This window comes from Myxocyprinus asiaticus, chromosome 7, assembly GCF_019703515.2.
Source record: "Myxocyprinus asiaticus isolate MX2 ecotype Aquarium Trade chromosome 7, UBuf_Myxa_2, whole genome shotgun sequence".
Lineage (NCBI taxonomy): Eukaryota > Metazoa > Chordata > Actinopteri > Cypriniformes > Catostomidae > Myxocyprinus > Myxocyprinus asiaticus.
The window spans coordinates 55209054-55233957 of record NC_059350.1 but is presented as its reverse complement, the minus strand read 5'-3'; the positions used below and the strand labels follow the sequence as shown (position 1 = coordinate 55233957).

General features: G+C 37.7%; 1 protein-coding gene across 1 annotated transcript; it reads left to right on the top strand.

Moving 5' to 3' along the window:
* The first annotated feature begins 222 nt into the window (after positions 1-222).
* On the top strand, positions 223-24904 carry cul4a (cullin 4A). The gene is made up of 20 exons (XM_051702034.1): positions 223-664; positions 2183-2298; positions 5576-5680; positions 6059-6127; positions 9264-9337; positions 9410-9572; positions 11101-11190; positions 14309-14391; positions 15140-15207; positions 15299-15417; positions 17893-18085; positions 18580-18684; positions 18849-18959; positions 21154-21239; positions 21684-21791; positions 22141-22254; positions 22658-22763; positions 23214-23386; positions 23638-23790; positions 24286-24904. Exons 1-20 carry the CDS (start codon positions 517-519, stop codon positions 24379-24381), a joined length of 2280 nt encoding a protein of 759 aa, XP_051557994.1. The 5' UTR covers positions 223-516; the 3' UTR covers positions 24382-24904.

The window sequence follows — 24904 nt, the reverse complement described above, 5'->3', positions numbered from 1 at the left end:
AAACGTTTGTAAAAAAATACATAATAACATTTTACATACAGAAGAGAACATGCTTATATACAAATGTATTACAATTATTTTATTATATTAGTTTATTGTTTTATTTTATTATTTTATTTTATTATTTTATTATTTTATTTTATTGTACAATGACTCTTCTGATATGGTGCAGAGTGTATGTGATGATTCTCCAGCCGCAGATTCGTTGATGTTTGCCATCTTGTTGTGATTGTCGCTGTGGATCAGAATGAGTGTGTGTGGAGTTTATATGATACATATATGATGAATATTTGTAGATTTCTATATAGAAGTGTGTGTTATAAAGTCACAGCAGCAGCCAAATTCACTCCATGAGGGTTCTGGTCCGTGTCGATGGGTTTAGTTCGGTCGGTTCGGCGGTTTAAACAGTGTTTTTCTCTCGTGTTTTTAGGTCTCTTTAGCTAACAGCTAACACAGACGAATTGAACTTTATTTGCCCACAATTAAACTCTATTATTCAACTATTGTTATGATTGAATGTTTAATGTAAATGCACATTCACTAAGATCAAATCAGCTCACCATGGAAGAAGATATCGAACAGAACCAGAAATCAAACGTTAATGGACTCACGAAAACAACTAAAACAGGAGCGACAAAGAAACTGATTATTAAGAACTTTAAAGGTGAGTTTATTAAAACAACACAACTCCTGTTATAATCAACGAGTGTTTGTCTCAGTTTATACAGAACACACAACTCTATACTAGTTAAGTAATAGTTTTCTTACATTTCTGAAAAACATTTATAGCATTTTCTACAAAAGATTACTTTTAAATGTCATGTGGTGTAACCATCAAAGCACTTTCCCTGCACCTTGAGTACATGTGTACACAACTTTATCATTCATTAAACAGCTTTCAAACTCATGTTTCAAGGTACAATGTATATTATTTTACAAATATCAAGAAGTTTTCTCAGGGTTACACAACATGACCTGAACAAAAGATGCTTTTTATAAATGTTAAAATATCTGATATTTTTTATTCACACACAGTCGTGAGGGTCTAAAGGTGTCTCTGTTTTATAGTGTTTGTCAACATAACACAGTGGCTACCAACATTTTTTGTTACACCACATGACAAAAAAAGGTATTCAAAATTAAAATACCATATTTAAAACAAAATTGTTACACCGCTTATTTAAAAAAAAAAAAAAAAAATATATATATATATATATATATATATATATATATATATATTAATAAAAGATTATTCTGCACAACTCATGTCAACATTTCATTTTCAGGAAATGCTGCTTTTAATGAGACTTTTATTTATTTATTTATTTTTTACTTTAAGCCCCAGAAAACATCAAAATGACTTTGAACTCAGTAATTAAAAAATGCTAATCATAGAAGAGATGTATTAAATTTATTACATCTGGACAAGTGTCACGTCATTGACTCGTATGTTAAAGTGAAAGGGCATCCTGGGTTTTTGGCGATAATAAATGTTAGGGAAATTAGAGCATTTGCTCACCTGTTGGAGAAACACTACAGGTAAATATGTTAAACATTTATGATGTTGGGGCCTGGGTATCTCAGCGAGTATTGACTATCACACCTGGAGTCGCGAGTTTGAATCCAGGGTGTGCTGAGTGACTCCAGCCAGGTCTCCTAAGCAACCAAATTGGCCCGGTTGCTAGGGAGGGTAGAGTCACATGGGGTGACCTCCTCGTGGTCGCTATAATGTGGTGAGTTGTGCGTGGATGCTGCGGAGAATAGCGTGAAGCCTCCACACGCGCTACGTCTCCACGGTAACGCGCTCAACAAGTCACGTGATAAGATGCGCGGATTGACGGTCTCAGACGCGGAGGCAGCTGTGATTCGTCCTCCACCACCCGGATTGAGGCGAGTCACTACGCCACCACGAGGACTTAAAGCGCATTGGGAATTGGGCATTCCAAATTGGGGAGAAAATCCAAAAAAAAAATAAAATATGCGTGATTTTTCTATGCTGTGTCTAATGCTAAATAATAATGTTGTAAAACATGTGAATGTACAGTTTTATTCACAGGTATGGTTTAACTTGTCCGCATACAGTGAGATAGTTTATGTCCTGCTCCCACAGATGTCTTGATGTTTTAAAGGGGAAATTTACATTTTTGGATGAACTAATCCTTTAAATGTGTTTATTTTACAGACAGACCGAAGCTGACAGACAGCTACACTGAAGACACGTGGATGAAGCTGCGAGATGCTGTGAGCGCCATTCAGAACAGCACTTCCATCAGATACAACCTGGAAGAACTTTACCAGGTGTGAAAACAGCTGAGCTCACATGGGTGTGATGGTGCCATCTCTGGTTACTGCAGATGCGTTCATGTTGGTTTAAAGCAGGGGTTTTCAAACTGGGGTCCAGGGGCCTCAAGGGGGTGCTAGGTGGTCCACGAAAAAAAAAAAAAAGTAAAACATCTCAACATTGTTTGAAATTATTACTGTTTCTATGGAAGTATTTTAATGACAAATGTCTTAGGAAAAAAAACAACATGCTGAATTGCACTAATTGAAATATACACACATTGCAGGAACAGTGCTTGCATTTTTTGCGGATGAAATTTCATATAGTTGTATATTTAAGCTGTAAATATTTTGGCTCTAAATAAAATAAAAAAGCAAATTCGGCTCTCAAATTTCAGTGGTTAAAATTCGATTGGAAATTCACTTTTTCAAATTCACTGCTTTTGCTGCAAAGCCAAGATGTACAAAGTTGAATTTCCAACCGAATTTTAACCCTTTAAGCTACAGTCTTGACCAACGCAAAATAGGTATCGTTTGAAAGTTTAGAAGTTCTACTTTACAATGCATGTAGATATTATAACCAAAACTGAACAAGTGCTTTGAAATTTGCAGACAAATCAGAAGTGTTACGTTTTGATAATTTATTAATAATTTTGCATTGTACATATTATTGCAATCAGTAAAAACATCAAACTCATCGGGTGCCAGGGTAGGTCAGCAAACAAAGACATTGACTATCACACCTGGAGTCGCGAGTTCGAATCCAGGGCGTGCTGAGTGACTCCAGCCAGGTCTCCTAAGCAACCAAATTGGCCCGGTTGCTAGGGAGGGTAGAGTCACATGGGGTAACCTCCTCGTGGTCGCTATAATATGGTTCTCGCTCTCGGTGGGGTGTGTGGTGAGTTGTGCGTGGATGCTGTGGAGAATAGCGTGAAGCCACCACATGCGCTACGTCTCCGCGGTAATGTGCTCAACAAGCCACGTGATAAGATGCGCGGATTGATGGTCTCAGATGCGGAGGCAACTGAGATTCGTCCTGCACCACCCGGATTGAGGCAAGTCACTACACCACCACGAGGACTTAGAGCGCATTGGGAATTGGGCATTCCAAATAGGGGAGAAAAAAAAGAAAAACATAAAACTCATCAAATAGTCATGTGTCATATGTTGTTGAAAAGCTCTCAAAGAGTAGAATACAACCAGCCTATTTGTTTTACTCACAGACAAAAATATAGTGAGTAATAGCTAAGTATATGTCTTTGACAATTATGTTGGTGTTGCTTATACAGTATGCTGCGTTTTCACTTATAACTTCATGAAAAATAAACGTAACATAAAATATCACATACCCATATTTTCAAACGAGTCCACACACAAGATAATCAGATGTATAGATCATTAGATAATCCACATGAAGCACAATGTTACATATGACCACCAGGAGATGGCGCCAAATACATGACACAGACTCAATGATGACTCAAATGACACAGAATGAAACTCATTCTGTGAAATCTCATTACTAAAATCATGTCTGCATGTTATGCAAACCTTTAGTCATTGTTGTGTTTGCATGTGTAATTAGTTCTTATGTACAATTATTATGTTTTATTTGTTTGGAGAGACTTATCAGTGTCCAAAAATTATTTTTGTAATGCTATAACTTTTGATTGCTTTGTTGTATCAGCACTAAATTTTTCTCAGATACAGCTGACATGATTGGGAACAAAACAAAAGCAGAGCCACCTTATTAACACCCAGAGATATATAATGTCAAATCAGAAAAGCGTAAAAAGAGTTTTAATGACTTCTGCCTAAGTGTATGTAAACATCTGACTTCAACTGGATATAATATCAACTCAGAAAATAAGAAAAAAAGTACATTTTTGGCTCTCTTTTTTTGTGTGATTTTTAAGTAGTTTCTTAGGCTGAGAGTGTCAGAATTTATCATAATCTATATTATTAAAACATTTGAACATTTTTCTTTACAATGATACCAAACACTTGACCCTTCCTGTTTTTTTGTTTTTGTTTTTTTTGTCGAGTTATAAGCCTTTATTTTTGGGGTATGCCACTGAAACAGGAAATCATTAAAAACACCCTCAGATCTTAGTGTTAACCACTGAAATTTTAAAGTCGAATTTGTAAAGCGAAATATAATGGACCGAAGATTACCTGTCGAATAACAAAGATGACATTTTTAATTTTGGAACTGATCTTTGGGGGGTGAATATTTATTGTTGAATTTTTAATGCTGAAAGTTTGTGTGAAATATTCAGAGCTTAAATATACAACCATATAAAACTGCATTTCCCAACAAATGCAAGCACTGTTAATGCAAAGACTTTATTTTTCATTTAGTGCAATTCAGTATGCTTTTTTGTTTTGACGACATTGTCATTAAAATATCTCCATATGTTTCATTCTGCAAACATGGGATTAATCACAATTATTCTGGTGACAGCCATAGTTTTAAACCATGAGAAATAAAAACACATCAGAATATAATTTAATATATTATAAAAAAAAAACATTTTTTATTTTTAAGAAATAATGGTTGTACTTCAGTATTCTCTTTAAATCTGCTTTAATACAATATTTGTGCTATATAAATAAATGTAAATTGAATTAGAAATGTTTTTCATCGGGTTTAAACATCTAACATTATTAGAATGATTAAATAGTATATATTTTCCATATAAATTGTAAATAATTTATTTTGCTTTAGTACAATGGCACTATGAAAGTTATTTTTATTTAGCAAACAACATGTCTGTGTAATGTCATGTTTGCTATTTTTCTCACACAGGGTTTTCAAACTTTTTGAATGTCAGAGGGATCCCTTTTCTAAAGCAGAAAGACAACATTTTGTTTGCAAAATTAAATAATTGATGTATATATTGTCACTGTACTAAAGCCAAAAGAAATGACTAAAATATTATATGCAAAATATTTACTTTGTATTAAGTTCACAGTGTCTTTTTTTTCTAATCACTATTAGAGTGATAGATTTATAAACCTATAATTGATTTCAGATATGTTTTGCATAGTGCTTTTCACAATAAATATTGTCAACAGAACAAAATAAGCACGATTATTCTTGTTTTTTTGTTTTTTTTTTACCATTCTTTTAAAGGCAGAATGAAGTAGTAATAGCATCAAATTCTGTACATGTTTTTTATTTTGTGTTTGAAAACATTAAACGGTGAAATATTCCTTTATTCATACATTATTGAGAATGTATTCATGAATAATGAGTTTTTAATAGAGCAATTTCTCCCTTTGTGTCTCTCAGGCAGTGGAGAATCTGTGCTCGTATAAGGTGTCGCCCATGTTATACAAGCAGCTTCGTCAGGTGTGTGAAGATCATGTTCAAGCTCAGATACACCAGTTCAGAGAATATCCTTCATCAGTAACCAGCCGTCAGTGTGTGTGTTTGTGTGCAGATAACACTTGTTTTGCTCTGTCGGCTGATGTTTGTCACTAGACGGCGCTGTGCACATCAGTCTATACAGGACAGTTGTGGGAACTCAGAACCTCACTGAACTTCATCTTTCATACTATCAAAAACCTGACTAGACTTATGCTAAATCAACCTAGATGGTGCAAAACTAGATCGCTCATATTATAGTTCATTAATATAAACTCTGGCAGCAGCTGATGCAGCATGTGTTCAGCTGACGGATGCACTGTTGTTCTAGATGCTTTATTTTCCCCGTATGTCTGAAAGGAGCACTAATGATGTATTGAGAGTATAAGCCCTTAACAGTGTCCCACAGAGTCTCTGGACAGCCTGTCATTTCTGAAGAGGATGAACAGATGCTGGCAAGACCACTGCAGACAAACGGTAAGAGAGACATCGTCTCCTGTCATCTGATCACACATGGTCCAGATAGATTGCTGTTTACACCTGGTATTGAGATGCATCTGGATTTTAGTACATTTTTAAACATGACGTTTTGTACAGAGCACTCAATGAGTATGTTTACATGCACGTTTTTCCACTGATTATGCTTAATATTAAACAGCTTTCATTTATCGGTGTGAGGTCATAAACAGCGTAAGCATAAACCGATCGACACGGGTAGATTTTTGCCCATTACCCTTATTTTGCGTGTCATTTGAACACCTTTACCAGTGTTCTTGCCGGCTTATCCAATGTGCGCACGTGTAATGCACATGCATCTTCACGGTTTGACATCAAAAGCAGAGAATAACTTGATTATTTAAAGTCTCAAGTGAACGTGGTTTACTTGCTTTGTCTGATTTTTTTAAATAAGCAGACTTTTGGGAGTAATAAGCGTATTGGTTTGCATGTAAATGGACTCATTGTTATTTCAGTCGATCACTGTTATTAACTTAGCTTCAGATGCACTTTATGGAAGTATTTATATATAAATATATATATATATATATATATATAAATGTTCTCCCCGATTTGGAATGCCCAATTCCCAATGCACTCTAAGTCCTCGTGGTGGCGTAGTGAATCGCCTCAATCCGGGTGGTGGAGGACGAATCTCAGTTGCCTCCACGTCTGAGACAGTCAATCCGTGCATCTTATCACGTGACTTGTTGAGTGCGTTACCGCGGAGACGTAGCACGTGTGGAGGCTTCACGCTATTCTCCGCGGCATCCACGCACAACTCACCACGCACCCCACCGAGAGCGAGAACCACATTATAGCAACCACGAGGAGGTTACCCCATGTGACTCTACCCTCCCTAGCAACCGGGCCAATTTGGTTGCTTAGGAGACCTGGCTGGAGTCACTCAGCATGCCCTGGATTCAAACTCACGACTCCAGGTGTGATAGTCAGCATCTTTACTCACTGAGATACCCAGACCCCAGAGTGATTATGTATTATTAAAGTGACGTGTGAAATGTTTTCAGGTGAAATATTCACAGCTTAAATATACAACCTTGTTAAATTGCAGCCCAAAAAATGCAAGCCCTGTTAATGCAATGCATTTTTGTTTTTCAATTAGTGTATGCAACATGCTTTTTTTAATCAAAATAAGGTTGCAAATTTTAATGTTCTTAATCGACAATTGTTAATGTTAATAAATAAAGATCAATGCATTATTAACAATAAACTGTAAGCGTTGAACAGCTTTAAACTCTAAAAATACAAGACGCATATATATCTTCAAGCAAATCTTTATTTATAAAAAGTATCTTCCCCTTAATATAATTAATTCAGTGTATTTTTAATACATTCAGGCTGTTTGTAGTATGAATTTGTGAATTATTGAATTTGCTGTTAATGTATTACTGTTAATTAAAGGGATGGGTATTGATACAGATTTCCTAATTCGATTCCGATTCACAAGCTCTTGATTAGATTCGATATCGATTCATGTGTATATTTCAGTTATAATGTCCCTTTTGCTTAAATATAAATAAATTCTCTCCCAGCTAATGCTGTGAATTATACAGGGGACCTTCTAACTAGGTACAATATAAAAATATTTGACTAATCATATTTTATTCAGGGTTCCCACGGGTCCTTAAAATGTCTTAAATTCAGTTTTCTAAAATTTAAGGCCATAAAACATCTTAAATGGTATAACAAAAGTCTTAATTATAATTTAAAAAGGTCTTGAATTTGACCAGATAAAGACCAGAATCGTGATTATTAAATTTTAAAAGGCTACGATTTCATTTAATAAACGTATGTTCTGCGTGTGCTGCGGGCTTCAAAGTGAAAAGCACACCGGGAACTCAAGATTCAGTGTTTCCAGCGGCTTCAGACCGTTTCGCGATCAGTGAATACCGTACATTTATGACAAACGATCGCTGATGATCTGATATTTTTGAATTATAAGTGTTTATATTGTAATACCTTGTAGATGAATGTTAGAGTGTGTATTTTATTTCCTTTATCTGTTTGAATGAGCAGCTGGAAGCAGTGAAGCACAGACATTTCAAAATAAGAGTCCTCTGAGTTTATTGTTAAAAGTCCTGCGTTATACACCATATCCTTTTTCTTTTTGGTTATTATTGATATTTTAGTTGCACAATAATCTGCTTCTGGAATTTATTGCATTTCTTTCAACACATTCTTATCGTGTGAGCAAAATCCAATATCGTTCGAACTCTAATTGATATGCATTGATATATTGGTACATAAACCAATTTTAATTTAATATATATATATGACACTCTGTTTTACAAGTTCTAAGGGCTTGTTGAATGTGTGCCAGCCTGTTTAAGTAAAAGAATCTGTGAAACATTATTTATTTGGGACTCTGTGTTTGTTCTGTATGGACATACGGTATTAGTTTTATTTGTTCAGGTCTTAAATAGGTCTTAAAAAGTCTTAAATTTGATTTTAAAAACTCTGCAGCAACCCTGTTATTAGTTTATCATCATTTTGGTCACATTTTAGCTTATTAAAAATAAACAAATCAATGTATTTAATCAATATGATGCTGTGATGCATATATTATATTTTGTTACATGTTTATTATTTAATTGCATAATTTGTACTATTTAGAGGTATTTATGGCACATTGATTTGTTGAACAGGTGCTAAAAACGGTACTGTCTCTTTAAGAGGATCCGGCATTTCTGTAAACAGTGTCTTTAAATTAGTGCATGTTAACGAGAGACTCGAATGGCATTATCTCATCTGTACACTGCGTGATTACAATTAAATGTTTAGTTTTGGTTGTTTTTGATCAAAAACTGAAACTGAATTAAAAGAGACATTATTCAATGACAAATGGATTGTGTGGAGCTCGGACGGTTAATTTCTTTTAAAGCTGCACGAAACTCTTGATTGACAGTGGTGGTTGATTGAGGTGTTTCTGACTCTGAATGTGTCTCAGTGAGCCCATCATAAAAGCTTTAGACCTCGTGTACACTGTATTTAGTGCTGGATTTATCTCTTTTTATTTAGGAATTATCTCTCCTCAAGTGTTGAAATTTACAGGTGTCAATATTGAATGAATCTGAGTTTCTGTGCATCTCTCCTGCAGATCATGATTCGTAGTATCTTCCTGTTTCTGGACCGAACGTATGTCCTACAGAACTCCCTGCTGCCATCCATCTGGTGAGTCCAATGATCAGAGATGTTTCCACACACACAGCTCATGTTGCTATAGTAACACCCGTGTTTTGTCAGGGATACGGGGCTGGAGTTGTTCCGCACACACATCGTGAGTGACAGCGCTGTTCAGAGTCGGACGGTTGAGGGAATTCTGGAACTGATCGAGCGCGAGCGGAACGGAGAGACCATCGACCGCAGTCTGCTGAGGAGTTTACTGGGCATGCTCTCTGACTTGCAGGTGATTGGCCAGTGACCTGATGATGTCAGACAGAGGGAGTTTTCTATTGGCTGTAGATGGTCAACACAAGTTACATTGTTCATTACTAGACAGTATGCAGTATTATTGTCATAATGTTTCATTCAGCAAGTGGCATCCAGTTATCATCTTACATATAAGTGTCTATCTTGCATTTTGTTCTTACTTTACCATAACTTTTGACTGTTTGATGAACTAAATAATTCCTTTTACTCTGGGGCATTTTTGTGCTGCTGTCTGCAATTTTTCACACTCATTTAAAAGATCACCATTCACACATACTGCGGACTAATTGCAAAAAATGTCTACTTTTTCAGAGAAACCCCAAAATAAAAATAAAAAAAGACTCCAATTATTCATAAATAATATTGAATGTGTTTATAATCTTATTATGAACACTGTTGTTTTGAAAAATAATTGTAATTTGTAATATAATTCTGGTTCTGTACACTCTTTGAAAAGTCTCATTTTATTCCACAAGACAAAATATTTTGTTCTCTATCACATTCCATCACAATATACAGATCTGAAACGTAGGTGGCACTCTAATGCATTTTATTCCTCACAGATGTGCTCGTCCATAGACATTCAGTCTAATTTTCAGTTCAAGCAACACCCTCATTATTTCATTGAATATCTCGGCCTCTGAGTGGACTAGAAGCTCAATCGAGGTGTCATAAGAAAGCTGAGATCCTCCCCTTTGCTATTTTATGAGCAATAGTCAAAAACATATTTTTCTGATAACTTGTTTTGCATGCTTTTCCTGCTGGATTGCATATTTTGTTCTGGACATCTAAGATATAACATTGGATTATTCACACAAGCAAGCTCACAGACAAGTAAACAATGGCTCATTTTTTAGAGAACTTCCGAATGTCAAAGCAGATATAAAGTGTTTAGCTATTTGTTGCTTACAGCAGCAGTGATCAGAGCATAAATGAGACCTTTGTATTTGACAGAAATCATATTTCACTTTGTGATTCTTTTGAAAATCTTTTGATAAGTCGTATTAGTGCAACAAAATAAACTATACAGTTACATTCCTGTAATATAGCTTTCATTTGATATATGACATGTCCATTTAGGTGCTATATGAAGGACTTTTATTTTCATATAAATATTTCTACCCCATGACCTCTGGGGGTTACTAATTTTCAATGTGAATGTTTTGAGACCTTATTTTGTTATTTTAAGTAACATAAATGCAGAAGTGATGGTTATCTCTGAAAAGTTCATATTCTAATCTTTCAAATGATACCTCATATGCTAGCCTCATGTATACGGAGACTTTAACGTTTTAAACATAAGCTTGTTTTGCAATATAGCGCCCCCTTTGGACCCGCCGGTGTGTCTATAGTGTTTAAGGGTTTAACAAAAATATGTTGAAAATGTGTTTGGTATTACAGTTGTAATAGGAGTAGTATACTAGTCCGAATGTAACATACTAGCTGAAATGAGTGTAAGTTGTGATGTCGTAATTGTGTAAATGTGTTTGTTCTTGTGTTGTCAGGTGTATAAGGAGTCGTTCGAGCATCGGTTTTTAATGGATACCAACCATCTGTATGCCACTGAGGGTCAAACACTCATGCAGGAGAGAGATGTGAGAGATACAGTGCTGTGAGAAAGTATTTGCCCCATCCCGATTTCTTTTTTTTTTTGTGTACATCTCATAGTAAATTTTTTCAAAAATTCAAACAAAATCTAACATAAAACAAAGGCAATCTGAGTAAACACAAAATACAATTTTTAAATGATAATGTTATTTATTAAAGCAAAAAAGTTATCCAATACCAACTGGGCCTGTGTGAAAACGTATTTGTCCCTTAGTTTCTAAATCCCCAAATCTATGAAACTGCATTCATAATGGGGTTCAGCTGGACTAGACACACGCAGACCTGATTAATGCCACTCTGTTCAATCAAATCAACACCTAAATACAACTTTTTCAGCTGCTTGAAGTTGGCTAAAAGGTCTCACCCAGTAACACACTATGCCAAGGTCCAAAGAAATTCCAGAAATGATGAGGAAAAAGGTGATTGAAATACATCAGTCTGGGAAGGGTTACAAAGCTATTTCAAAGTCTCTGGGACTCCAAAGAACCACAGTGAGAGCCATTATCTCCAAATGGAGAAAACTTGAACCTTCCCAGAAGTGGCCGACCTTCCAAAAGTCCTCCAAGAGCACAGCGACGACTCATCCAGGAAGTCACAAAAAAGCCAAAGACAACATCCAAGGAACTGTAGGCCTCTCTCGCATCAATAAAGGTCACTGTTCATGACTCCACTATCAGAAAGACACTGGCCAAAAATGCCGTCCATGGAAGAGAACCACTGCTAACCCAGAAGAACATTAAGTCTTGTCTGAATTTTGCCAAAACACACCTTGATGATCCTCCTTTTGGGAGAATGTTCTGTGGACTGATGAGTCGAAAGTGGAATTGTTTGGAAGACAGGAGTCCCGTTACATCTGGCGTAAATCAAACACAGAATTCCACTAAAAGAACATCATACCTATGGTCAAGCATGGTGGTGGTAGTGTGATGGTGTGGGGATGCTTTGCTGCTTCAGGGTGACTTGCAATAATTGAGGGAAACATGAATTCTGCTCTCTACCAGAAAATCCTAAAGGAGAACGTCCGGTCATCAGTCCGTGAGTTGAAGCTCAAGCAAAACTGGATTATGCAGCAAGACAATGATCCAGAGCATAGGAGTAAGTCCACCTTTGAATGGCTCAAAAGAAGCAGAATTAAAGTTTTGGAGTGGGCTAGTCAAAGTCCTGACTTGAACCCGATTGAGATGCTGTGGCAGGACCTTAAATGGGCAGTTCATACTCGAAAACCCTCCAATGTGACTGAACTAAAGCAGTTCTGCAAAGAAGAGTGGGCCAAAATTCCCCCACAGTGTTGTGAAAGACTGATCTCCAGTTATCGGAAGCGTTTGGTTGCAGTTGTTGCTGATAAAGGCGGCACAACCAGATATTAAGTTTAAGGGGGCAGGTAGTTTTTCACATGGGTGATATAGATGTTGGATAACATATATATATATATACAGTTGTGCTCAAAAGTTTGCATACCCTGGCAGAAATTGTGAAATTTTGGCATTGATTTTGAAAATATGACTGATCATGTTTTTTATTTAAGGATAGTGATCATATGAAGCCATTTATTATCACATAGTTGTTTTGGCTCCTTTTTAAATCATAATGATAACAGAAATCACCCAAATGGCCCTGATCAAAAGTTTACACACCCTTGAATATTTGGCCTGTTACAGACACACAAGGTGATACACACAGGTTTAAATGGCAATTAAAGGTTAATTTCCCACAACTGTGGCTTTTTAAATTGCAATTAGTGTCTGTGTATAAATAGTCAATGAGTTTGTTAGCTCTCACGTGGATGCACTGAGCAGGCTAGATACTGAGCCATGGGGAGCAGAAAAGAACTGTCAAGAACCACATTATAGCGACCACGAGGAGGTTACCCCATGTGAAAAGGATATAAAAAGATATCCAAAGCCTTGAAAATGCTTTAAAGTACTGTTCAATCACTTATTAAGAAGTGGAAAATTCAGGGATCTCTTGATACCAAGCCAAGGTCAGGTAGACCAAGAAAGATTTCAGCTACAACTGCCAGAAGAATTGTTCAGGATACAAAGAAAAAAGCCACAGGTAACCTCAGGAGAAATACAGACTGCTCTGGAAAAAGACGGTGTGGTTGTTTCAAGGAGCACAATACTTGTTGACCCCTCTCCAAACATAGCGCTTATGGTTGTGACCATAAAGCTCTATTTTGGTCTCGTCACTCCAAATTACAGTGTGCCAGAAGCTGTGAGGCGTGTCAAGGTGTTGTTGGGCATATTGTTATCGGGCTTTTTTGTGGCATTGGCGCAGTAAAGGCTTCTTTCTGGCAACTCGACCATGCAGCTCATTTTTAATGACCATCATTATATTTGGAGGAAAAAGGGTGAGGCTTGCAAGCCGAAGAACACCATCCCAACCGTGAAGCATGGGGGTGGCAGCATCATGTTGTGGGGGTGTTTGCTGCAGGAGGGACTGGTGCACTTCACAAAATAGATGGCATCATGAGGAAGGAAAATGATGTGGATATATTAAAGCAACATCTCAAGACATCAGCCAGGAAGTTAAAGCTCGGTCACAAATGGGTCTTCCAAATGGACAATGACCCCAAGCATACCTCCAAAGTTGTGGCAAAATGGCTTAAGGACAACAAAGTCAAGGTATTGGAGTGCCCATCACAAAGCCCTGACCTCAATCTGATATTTGTGTGCAGAACTGAAAAAGCGTGTGTGAGCAAGGAGGCCTACAAACCTGACTCAGTTACACCAGTTCTGTCTGGAGGAATGGAACAAAATTCCAGCAACTTATTGTGAGAAGCTTGTGGAAGGATACCCAAAACATTTGACCCAAGTTAAACAATTTAAAGACAATGCTACCAAATACTAACAAAGTGTATATAAACTTCTGACCCACTGGGAATGTGATGAAAGAATTAAAAGCTGGTTTACTCAGGTTACCTTTGTTTTATGTTATACCTCGTTTGAGGATCTAAATCTATTTCATATGAAAAATACACAAAAATAAAAGAAATCAGGAAGGGGCAAATACTTATTAACATCATGGTATACTTCATTACTGATGTTACCTCATATTAATGACATGAACATTTATTACACAATTGTGTGTTTGTCTTTCATTAAGGTCCCCAAGTATCTTCATCATGTAGCTCGTCGTCTGGAGGAAGAGAATGATCGTGTCATCAGTTATTTAGATCAGAGCACACAGTGAGTCTGACACACATTCATAAACACACTGATCTCAGATTAAACTCTAGACAAGTGCAAGATAGTCAGCTAGTCCTTTTTGACGCCAAGGTCCCCCCACTGTATGTGTAGTTTTATGCCTACATCTTAATTTTTTTAATTAAGTTTAATATATCGTTTTAAATAATTTAGAGTCATCTTGCAGCCTCATTGGAAGTTTGCTGAGGCCCCCCGTTTAAGAAACCATTTCTGTGGGGGCCTGGGTATCTCCGAGTATTGACGCTGACTACCACACCTGGAGTCATGAGTTCGAATCCAGGGAGTGCTGAGTGAATCTAGTCAGGTCTCCTAAGCAACCAAATTTGCCCGGCTGCTAGGGAGGGTGGAGTCACATGGGGTAACCTCCTCGTGGTCGTGATTAGTGGTTCTCGCTCTCAGTGGGGTGCGTGGTAAGTTGTGCGTGGATCGTGGAGAGTAGCATGAGCCTCCATCAGTCTCCACGGTGTCATGCACAACGAGTCACGTGATAAGATGCGTGGATTGACGGTCTCAGAAGCGGAGGCAACTGAGACTTGTCCTCCGCCACCCGGATTGAGGCGAGTAACCGCGCCACCACGAGGACCTACTAAGTAGTGGGAATTGGGCATTCCAAATTGGGGAGAAAAGGGGATAAAAAGGCTGAAAAAAAATAAACCATTTCTGTGAAGTTGCATCAGTAAGTGTAGATAAACACACTGATGTCAGTAAATGTGTGATTGTGTCGCAACAGGAAGCCGCTCATCGCCACTGTTGAGAAGCAGTTGCTGGAGGAACACATGAACAACATTCTACAGAAAGGTTTGATTTCTGGGGACAGAGATAATACAAAGTCAACTGATGTTATGAAACACACACTCAGTTACTGTGTGTTTGTGTTCATGTTCCTCAGGCCTCAGGACTCTATTAGATGAGAATCGTGTGTTTGAGTTGACTCTGTTGTATGAACTCTTCAGTAAAGTGAAGGGAGGACTGACTGCACTGCTGCAGCACTGGAGAGAATACATCAAGGTACACACACATTCATTCATCACAAGATCAAAAGAATCCATCAGAATGAATCAATGAACTGAATGTATCAAAACCCATCAGGAATATTTCCAGGAGTGTTTTTAATCTGAGATGTAAAGAAGTCATGCTGGGCCCACGAGATAGAAAAACATAACTACAATCTTGACCAACACAAAATAGGTATCGTTTGAAAGTTTAGAAGCTCTACTTTACAATGCATGTAGATATTATGACCAAAACTGAACAAGTGCTTTGAAATTTGCAGACAAATCAGAAGTGAAACGTTTTGATAATTGATAAAAATATTTGCACTGTACATATTATTGTAATCAGTAAAAACATCAAACTGATCAAATAGTCATGTGTCATATGTTGTTGGAAAGCTCTCAAAGAGTAGAATACAACCTGCCTATTTTCTTTGTCTTTGACAATTATGTTAGTGTTGCTTATATGCCGCATTTTCACTTATAACTTTACGAAACATAAATCGAACATAAAATATCAGATACCATTACTTAGATGAGGTGATTATCTTTCAAACGAGTCCATACACAAGGTAATCAGATGTATAGATCATTAGATAATCCACATGAAGCACAATGTTACATATGACCACCAGGAGATGGCGCCAAATACATGACACAGACTCAATGATGACTCAAATGACACAGAATGAAACTCATTCTGTGATATCTCATTACTAAAATCATGTCTACATGTTATGCAAACCTTTAGTCATTGTTGTGTTTGCATGTGTAATTAGTTCTTATGTATAATTGTTTTATTTATTTGAAGAGGCTTTTGGAACTATGATAAATAATTTTTTAATGCTACAACTTTCGATTGCTTTGTCATATCAACACACAATGTTTCTCACAGTTGACATGATTAAGAACAAATCAAAAGTTTTTCAGAGCCACCTTATTTACACAGAGATAATGTCAAATCAGAAAAATAAGAAAAAAATATAATTTTTGGCTATATCATTAAATAATTTGAATAGTTTTCTTTACAGTGATACCAAACACTTGACCTTTCTTTTTTTTTTTTTTTTTTGTAGAGTTATAAGCTTTAATTTTGGGTATGCCACTGAAACAGGACATCTTTAAAAAATACCCTCAGTAAATGTTTAGATTTCAGTCACCAGTAATTAATTGGTATAGCGGTGGAGAATTCAGCAGCAAAATCCTTAAAACTGCATGTTGAGAAAAAAAGTTGTTCCGTGTAAAGTGTGTCCAAAGATGAGTGTGTTTCTCTTATAATAACTTTTCTGTTCTTTACAGTCAGTTGTTGATAAAAAAACAACAAAAAATATAAATATAATTCTACCAGCAGCCATATCACCCTGCAGCTCTTGCCTGGTTGCCTACTAAAGCTAAGCAGGGTTGAGCCTGGTCAGTAACAGGGTGCTAACCCTGTGGTATGTGTGGGTCCTAACGGCCCAGTATAGTGATGGGGAAACTATACTGTAAAAATGCACCGTCACAGGGTTCTGGGTATCTCAGCGAGTAAAGACGCTGACTACCACCCCTGGAGTCATGAGTTCGAATCCAGGGTGTGCTGAGTGACTCCAACCAGGTCTCCTAAGCAACCAAATTGGCCCGGTTGCTAGGGAGGATAGAGTCACATGGGGTAACCTCCTCGTGGTCGCTATAATGTGGTTCTCGCTCTCGGTGGGGCGCGTGGTGAGTTGTGCGTGGATGCCGCGGAGAATAGCGTGAAGCCTCCACACATGCTACGTCTCCGCGGTAACGTGCTCAACAAGCCACGTGATAAGATGCACGGATTGACGGTCTCAGACACGGAGGCAACTGAGATTCATCCTCCACCACCCGGATTGAAGCAAGTCACTACGCCACCACGAGGACTTAGAGTGTATTGGGAATTGGGCATTCCAAATTGGGGAGAAAATAAAAAATAATAAATTCACCATCCTTTGGATGAGACGGAGGTCCTGACTGATGTGCACTCATTTACAGATGCCTTTACAGACATGCCGGTTTTCTTAAAGAGACAGTACCAGTTTTTACCACATGTTCAACAAATCAATGTAAATAGTACAAATTATCAAGTAATTGTTTTGTGTGAATTGCATTTGTAATGTATTTTTGAATCATTTAATAGATCTGGAGCGTCACGTCATTAAAAGACATTAGAGGAAAACGTGTGTAGACTTTGTAATGACCATTTCTGTCCATCTAAAAGTCATTAGCAAACAAAGCAGAATGTTACATGACTGATGAGATAAATGTCACAAGCTATTTCAAATCCATTGACGAGTTCTTCCTCGAGACATGCTTGTTGTATCAAGCTGGTGCCTTGTAAACACCACTTTGTTTCCTGGCAAACTGATAAAACCCTTTGCGCTCTAAATCACAACAGCCAATCAGATTAGAGACTATGCGTTTGGCCGGTTTTGTGTAAATTATGGATCATATGTTTCTATCATCATTGTGAGTGACGTTCTTTCTGCAGAACTTTGGTGGAGAGATCGTGAGTTCTCCGGAGAAAGATAAAGACATGGTTCAAGAGCTGCTGGACTTCAAGGAGAAGATGGACAACGTGACTCTCGGATGTTTCCAGAAGAACGAGACCTTCATCAATGCCATGAAGGAAGCCTTCGAGAACTTCATCAACAAGAGACCCAACAAACCTGCTGAGCTCATCGGTCCGTCCACATGCAACACAATATCAAGAATCGGAATTGATCCGGCTTCATACAAAACAAAACAAAACTATTTTTATAACAAATTCCATTGTGAATGTGTATCTTTAAGTAACATTTCCAAGCATACAGTGAATAAGTACGATTCAGGAACCACTCTGACTGATTCAGTGAACGATTCACGAGACTGATAAATACTTTACAGATTCATGAAAAGAATCAGCTCATAAGAGTCATTAGCTCATGAATCAAACTTCGCCGTTTGTGCTTTTGTTTTTATAAGTGTTTAGCCATCAAACTGAATCAGATTCACTTCAAACTGCAAAGTCAAAACTCAAATAGAACATGATTTCTGTTGCTGTAGATTCAGCAGTGCTGCAAGAAACACAAATACACTCTACATCTATCATTGCTCATTTAACAGTTTAATTTATTGTGCTCGAGTGAAAGCAGACACTCAATACTTCAGTGTGTTTATTCTTAAATGTGTGTTTCAGCGAAGTATGTAGACTCTAAACTGCGCGCTGGAAATAAAGAGGCCACAGAAGAAGAGCTGGAGAGAATCCTGGACAAAATCATGATTATGTTCCGTTTTATTCATGGTAACGTGTGTGTGTGTGTGTGTGTGAGTGTATTCATATTAGATTAGTTGTAGTAATAGTTTTATTCTTGTTAATATAATCATTCTAGACGGATCTCTTATCAATATGACCAATTGCTGTGTGTCAGGTGATGTATGTTCTCTCTCTGTCTCTCTGTCCGGCAGGTAAAGACGTTTTTGAAGCATTCTATAAGAAGGATCTGGCCAAGCGTCTGCTGGTGGGGAAGAGCGCGTCAGTGGACGCAGAGAAGTCAATGCTGTCTAAACTCAAACACGGTTCGTCACAGGCCCCATTTACACCTGGACAAGCGAGACACATCACTGCTCATAATATGCATCATTAATACTTTTGATCACCTCTGAATGAGGTTCAGAACCTTTTGGACCTCGTTTACACCTGTCTTTAGTGTCGTCCCGATTCAAGACTCATCTGGGTGTAAATAGGTCCAGAAACACTGTCTATTGGTCATCAGTCTATTGGCTGTGTTTCCTGCCAGTGAGGGTGGAAGTCAGTGGGTCACGTGATCATGTGAACAGGAAGAAAGCGCACAGCTGTGGTTGAGTTTTGATTTGAGTGTTTCACACTGAACTCTGAAGAAGCTCAATATCAGACACAAAATAACATCACTTTTATTGTGTCGACTTTGTTTTTAAACAATATTAGATGATTCCTAAAGTTTTTTTTCTTTCTGTACCATTAGCGTCACCAAACAGAATTGAAAATATAACTAGATTTAAGGAAGAAAATGTGAGTGGTGCTTGCCGTGGCAAAATTCGTCACCAAAATGTCCCACCAACTGCCCCAAGTTGAAAGAGCCCACCCCAATGTTTGTGAGATGTTCTGGTGCAGAGATATGCTAGCATATTTTAACCGGTCATTAGGCATTGCTAGCATGTTGCAAGCATGTTTTGGCATCAAGCTAGGCAATTCTAACATGTTTTAACATGTAGCTAGGCATTGCTAGCGTGTTGATAGCATATTTTAGCTTCAATCTATACAATACTAACATTTTTTAGCATGTAGCTAGGCAATGCTTGCATGTTTTAGCATGTTGCTAACATGTTTAACATGTAGCTAGGCTTTGATAGCATGTTGGTAGCATGTTTAGCATGATGTTAGGTGTTAGTAGCATATTTTAACATGTAGCTAGGTATTTCTAGCATGTTGCTAGCATTTTTTACATGTTGCTAGGTGTTGCTAGCATGTTTTAGCATGTAGCTGTGTTGCTAGCAAATTTGAGCATGTAGATAAGTGTTATTAGCATGTTTTAGCATATAGCTAGGTGTTGCTTGCATGTAGCTAGGCATTGCCAGCAAGTTTTAGCATGTAGCTAGGTGTTTTTAACATGTTTTAGCATATAGCTAGGTGTTGCTAGCATGAAACTAGGCAGTGTGTGCATGTTTTAGCATTAGCTAGGCAGTGCTAACATGTTTTATCATGTAGCTAGGTGTTCTTAGCATGTTTTAGCATATAGCTAGGCAGTGCTAACATGTTTAGCATGTAGCTATTTGTTGCTAGCATGTAGCTGTGCAGTGTTAGCATGTTTTAGCATGTAGCTATGTATTGCTAAAGCAAGTTTTAGCATGTAGCTAGGTGTTCTTAGCATGTTTTAGCATGTAGCTAGGCAGTGTTAGCATGTTTTAACATGTAGCTAGGTATTGCTAAAGCAAGTTTTAGTATGTAGCTAGGTGTTCTTAGCATGAAGCTAGGCAGTGCTAGCATGTTTTAGCATGTAGCTAGGTATTGCTAAAGGAAGTTTTAGCATGTAGCTAGGCAGTTCTAACATGTTTTAGCGTGTAGCTAGGTATTGCTAAAGCAAGTTTTAGCATGTAGCTAGGTATTGCTAAAGGAAGTTTTAGCATGTAGCTAGGCTGTGCTAGCATGTTTTAGCATGTAGCTAGGTATTGCTAAAGCAAGTTTTAGCATGTAGCTAGGTGTTCTTAGCATGTTTTAACATGTAGCTAGGCAGTGCTAGCATGTTGTAGCATGTAGCTAGGTGTTCTTAGCATGTTTTAACATAGCTAGGCAGTGCTGGCATGTTTTAGCATGTAGCTAAGTATTGTTAAAGCAAGTTTTAGCATGTAGCTAGGTGTTCTTAGCATGTTTTAACATATAGCTAGGCAGTGCTAGCATGTTTTAACATGTAGCTAGGTATTGCTAAAGCAAGCACCACTAATGACAAGTTGAAAAAATTTCCCAGTCTGTCATTGGTCAGTCAAATAGATTCCACCTCCCAAACTCACACCATTGGTTGTCGGATTGCTCAAATAAACACATTGCAGTTCCATATGGTGCCACTAGAGGTGCTGAAGTGACACACTGCAGCTTTAAATGTCTCATGTTGTTTTGTGTTATGTATATTTAGCATATATTCAGTATACAGTATCAGTATATGATATAGACTGAAAAGTAGTCTGTAAAGTGATGTAATGACGATGTCATCAGTCCTCTGGTCTTTGTGTGTTACAGAGTGTGGAGCAGCGTTCACCAGTAAACTGGAGGGGATGTTCAAAGACATGGAGCTCTCCAAAGATGTCATGATCCAGTTCAAACAGGTGTGTGTTTGTGCACTACTGTAAACACACAAGGACATATCAGATAATTATATTGTGTTCATATAACAATGACTACAGGCTAACCCAAACCATAATCATAAAATAAGACTTGTTTATTCATCAGTTATTTTTTACTTTTGAGGATGTCACCAGCGAGAGGTTTATCACATTTGGTTAACGTTTTTTTGTAAAAGTGAAGTTACAGTGTAGCTAATAACACACACAAACATGCTTTCATTCTTTGTTGAAACAAAGTTAAATTGGCATTCAGTTCTGCTCAGTTCTCTTCAGACTGTGATCGTGTGTGTTGTGAGTGAGTGTTGCATCTGGAGCTGATCACACGTGGTTTTATGTGCTCTCATGAGGTGTCATCCATTTATGAGTGTACTAGAGATGAGAATCTAATCAGTTGTCTTTTTTCTCTCTGTGTGTGTGTGTGTGCAGTACATGCAGAATCAGAGTGAACCTAGCAACATCGAGTTGACCGTCAACATCCTGACGATGGGCCACTGGCCTTCATACACACCTATGGATGTCCACCTGCCCGCTGAGGTCTCTGTGTGTGTGTGTGTGTGTGTGTGTTCACATATATCTGTCAAACCTCAGTATGTCTGTGTGCAGCAGTGTGAAATGCTGTGTGTGTTTGTGAGTACAAAAATGGACAAGTGCTGCTCAAGTGCTAAGAGTGTATGTTTGTGTCAAGGTTCACTTTTATCTTAATGCTATATTTAAAATGTACATTATATTTCAGTTTAGTTGATTTCAGCATTGTATTGTTAGTTTCAGGGTTTTTTCAGTATCATTTGCTTGTAGTTTTTCATGTTCTTTGCATTAAATCCATCATTTTCATTTTAATGTTAGTATACGATAATGATCCAGGTGTGTGTGTGTGTGTGTTCAGATGGTGAAGCTTCAGGAAGTGTTTAAGATGTTTTATTTGGGGAAACACACCGGACGTAAACTACAGTGGCAGCCCACACTGGGTCACGCCGTTCTGAAAACTGAGTTTAAAGAGGTGACGCATTCAGATACACTCAAAAACACTCAAGCATCTCAAATGCTCAAAAACACTGAAATACACTAATACACGACCTCAGTAGAATTCAACAATGCAGTGTGAGAGGATGTGTTATATTGTGAATATAGCTACAGATGAAGGCCGTTATTAGGCACGACACACAGCAGAGTGACCAGATTTATAACACGACAGTGCCTTATTGTTTTTATTAAGCTTTAGTAAATAAATATTGTATTAATCATATTCATTCTTATTACACAAGATCTGGTGAACAGTTGTTTCACATCAAATTTGATACTATATTGTGTATTTTAATACAATGAAATACTTTATTGACCAATCAGCATCCAGGATTGCAACTATCAGATTTATAATGATGTGTGTGTTTGTCTCTCTGCAGGGTAAAAAGGAGCTTCAGGTGTCTCTCTTTCAGACTCTGGTTCTGTTAATGTTTAATGAGTCTGATGAGTGTACAGTTGAGGAGATCCGCACAGCGACAGGCATCGGTACATACAGTGCACATGACATCATCATCATCATCAGTGTCACAGACTCATCTAAACATACACACAAGCACCTGGAATACAGTTCAGATTCTGGTACCATTTACTCACCCTGATGTTGTTCCAAACCTGTATGACCTTTTTTATTCAGCAGAACACAAACAGAGATGTTCAGCAGAATGTTCTCGCTGCTCTTTAATATGCAGTAAAAGAGAATGGTGACGGACACCGTATCATAAAAGTAGTCTCTACATCTTGTGTCCTTTCTGGAGCATGACAGCCCCTGGTCACTGTTTACTTCCAGAGTATGGAAAAGATCAGCGTGAACATTCTGCTAAACTTCTCCTTTTATGTTCCACTGAATAAAGTCAGTCATACAGGTTTGGAACAACATGACGTGAGTAAATGATGGGAAAATGACATTCCCTCTGTTTTTCTGTTTGTGTTTGTCAGAGGACGCTGAACTCAAGCGAACTCTTCAGTCTCTAGCGTGTGGTAAAGCTCGAGTGCTCAATAAAACGCCCCGCGGTAAAGACGTGGACGACGCAGACCGATTCAACTTCAACAGCGACTTCAGACACAAACTGTTCCGCATCAAAATCAACCAGATTCAGATGAAGGAAACGGTGAGTCATTCTTTTACTGATACTGTCACTTTAAACCTCTTCCTCATCTCTAAAGCTCTCTCTCTCTCTCGCTCGCTCTGTCTGCTGTTACCTCACTTCCTGCCGAATGTCTCAATCTGCTCCATATTTGGCTGTTTAGAGCGTGTAAAAGATTATTAGCTGTGTTTAAGTCCAGCATCAAACCTCATAATATACTTGAGTTTGTTTGTTGTTTGTTTGGCTCATGTGCATGTCTGTGTTGTCATGATCAGGTGGAGGAGCAGGTGAGCACCACTGAACGAGTGTTTCAGGACCGTCAGTATCAGATCGATGCAGCTGTAGTGAGGATCATGAAGATGAGGAAGACCTTGAGTCACAATCTGCTGGTGTCTGAACTTTACAACCAACTCAAATTCCCCGTCAAGGTGCAGTATAAACAAGACGTGTCATGAGCTTCCTGCCAGTATGTTACAAAACTCAAAAACTATTTATTTTAATGTAAAGACTTCTCAAATCAGCGACAGAGAACAGACACATTAGTTGTAAACTTTACCACTCAACATCTGCACAGACAATGAAGACAATAAACAGCTAAACATGAACTAACTAAATTATCTTATTTTTGTTGACTAAAATTATATGCCATTTAAATCAGAGTAAAGTTGACTACATTTATAGGAAATTTTCATATAAATAGAAAACTTATGACTAAAATAAAAAAAGCACAAGTTAACACTGAAAGACAGTAAGAATAGAAACCTTTACATAATATGTGCAAAATAATACATTTATCATACTCCGGTATATTCATTATTTACTATTTTTTCAGGAGCTCAGGTTATCACATCATTCATCTTTAAGCAATATGTCAAATATGGGATGATCATTGCATTTAAACTCACTCTCTGTTGTGTTTTTAGCCATCAGACCTCAAGAAGCGCATCGAATCGCTCATCGACCGGGACTATATGGAGCGAGACAAAGAGAATCAGAACCAGTACCACTATGTGGCGTAAGAGCGGCTCTGAGGAGGTGTTCCCTCACCTCTGCCCTGTTCATCCTCCTTAAAGGGCTCCAAACGGCTCCCGTGATGCTATAAACCCCTGCATGACCTCTCATGACCCTTTGGCACAAAGACTTCTGCAGTGAATTTGGGGGGGTCGCACTGCACTCACGGACAGAGGGGTGATTGTAGAATGATCATGAATGATTTTTACTGAAGATGCACTTTTCTCTTTCACTCACTGTCTGTTTAGTTTGTGTGATCAGTTCTGTTCTACTGTAGCTTCTGGATTTGTTCTTTTAGATGATTTTGAATAGTTCTTGTTCATGTTCAAGTTCAGTTTTGATGCTTCAGCGTTTGTCATTTACATTCTCAGGCAACAGAAATCTGAAGCAAAATCAATGTGTTTGGACATCTATCACTTATGAGCTGTATTCTGAATGACACCCGTCATATATAATTTTGTAGAACAGAGGATTCTATTCTTTGTACGTGTGCAAAGATATGACAATATTAAACCATATTTAATTAAGATA

Excerpts from the sequence above, each read along its gene's own strand:
- cul4a (XM_051702034.1), top strand. The coding sequence starts at position 517 with ATGTTTAATGTAAATGCACATTCACTAAGATCAAATCAGCTCACCATG. Across the intron at positions 9,573-11,100 it reads GCATGCTCTCTGACTTGCAG|GTGTATAAGGAGTCGTTCGA; the intron begins GTGATTGGCCAG and ends TTGTGTTGTCAG. Across the intron at positions 21,792-22,140 it reads ATGTCCACCTGCCCGCTGAG|ATGGTGAAGCTTCAGGAAGT; the intron begins GTCTCTGTGTGT and ends GTGTGTGTTCAG.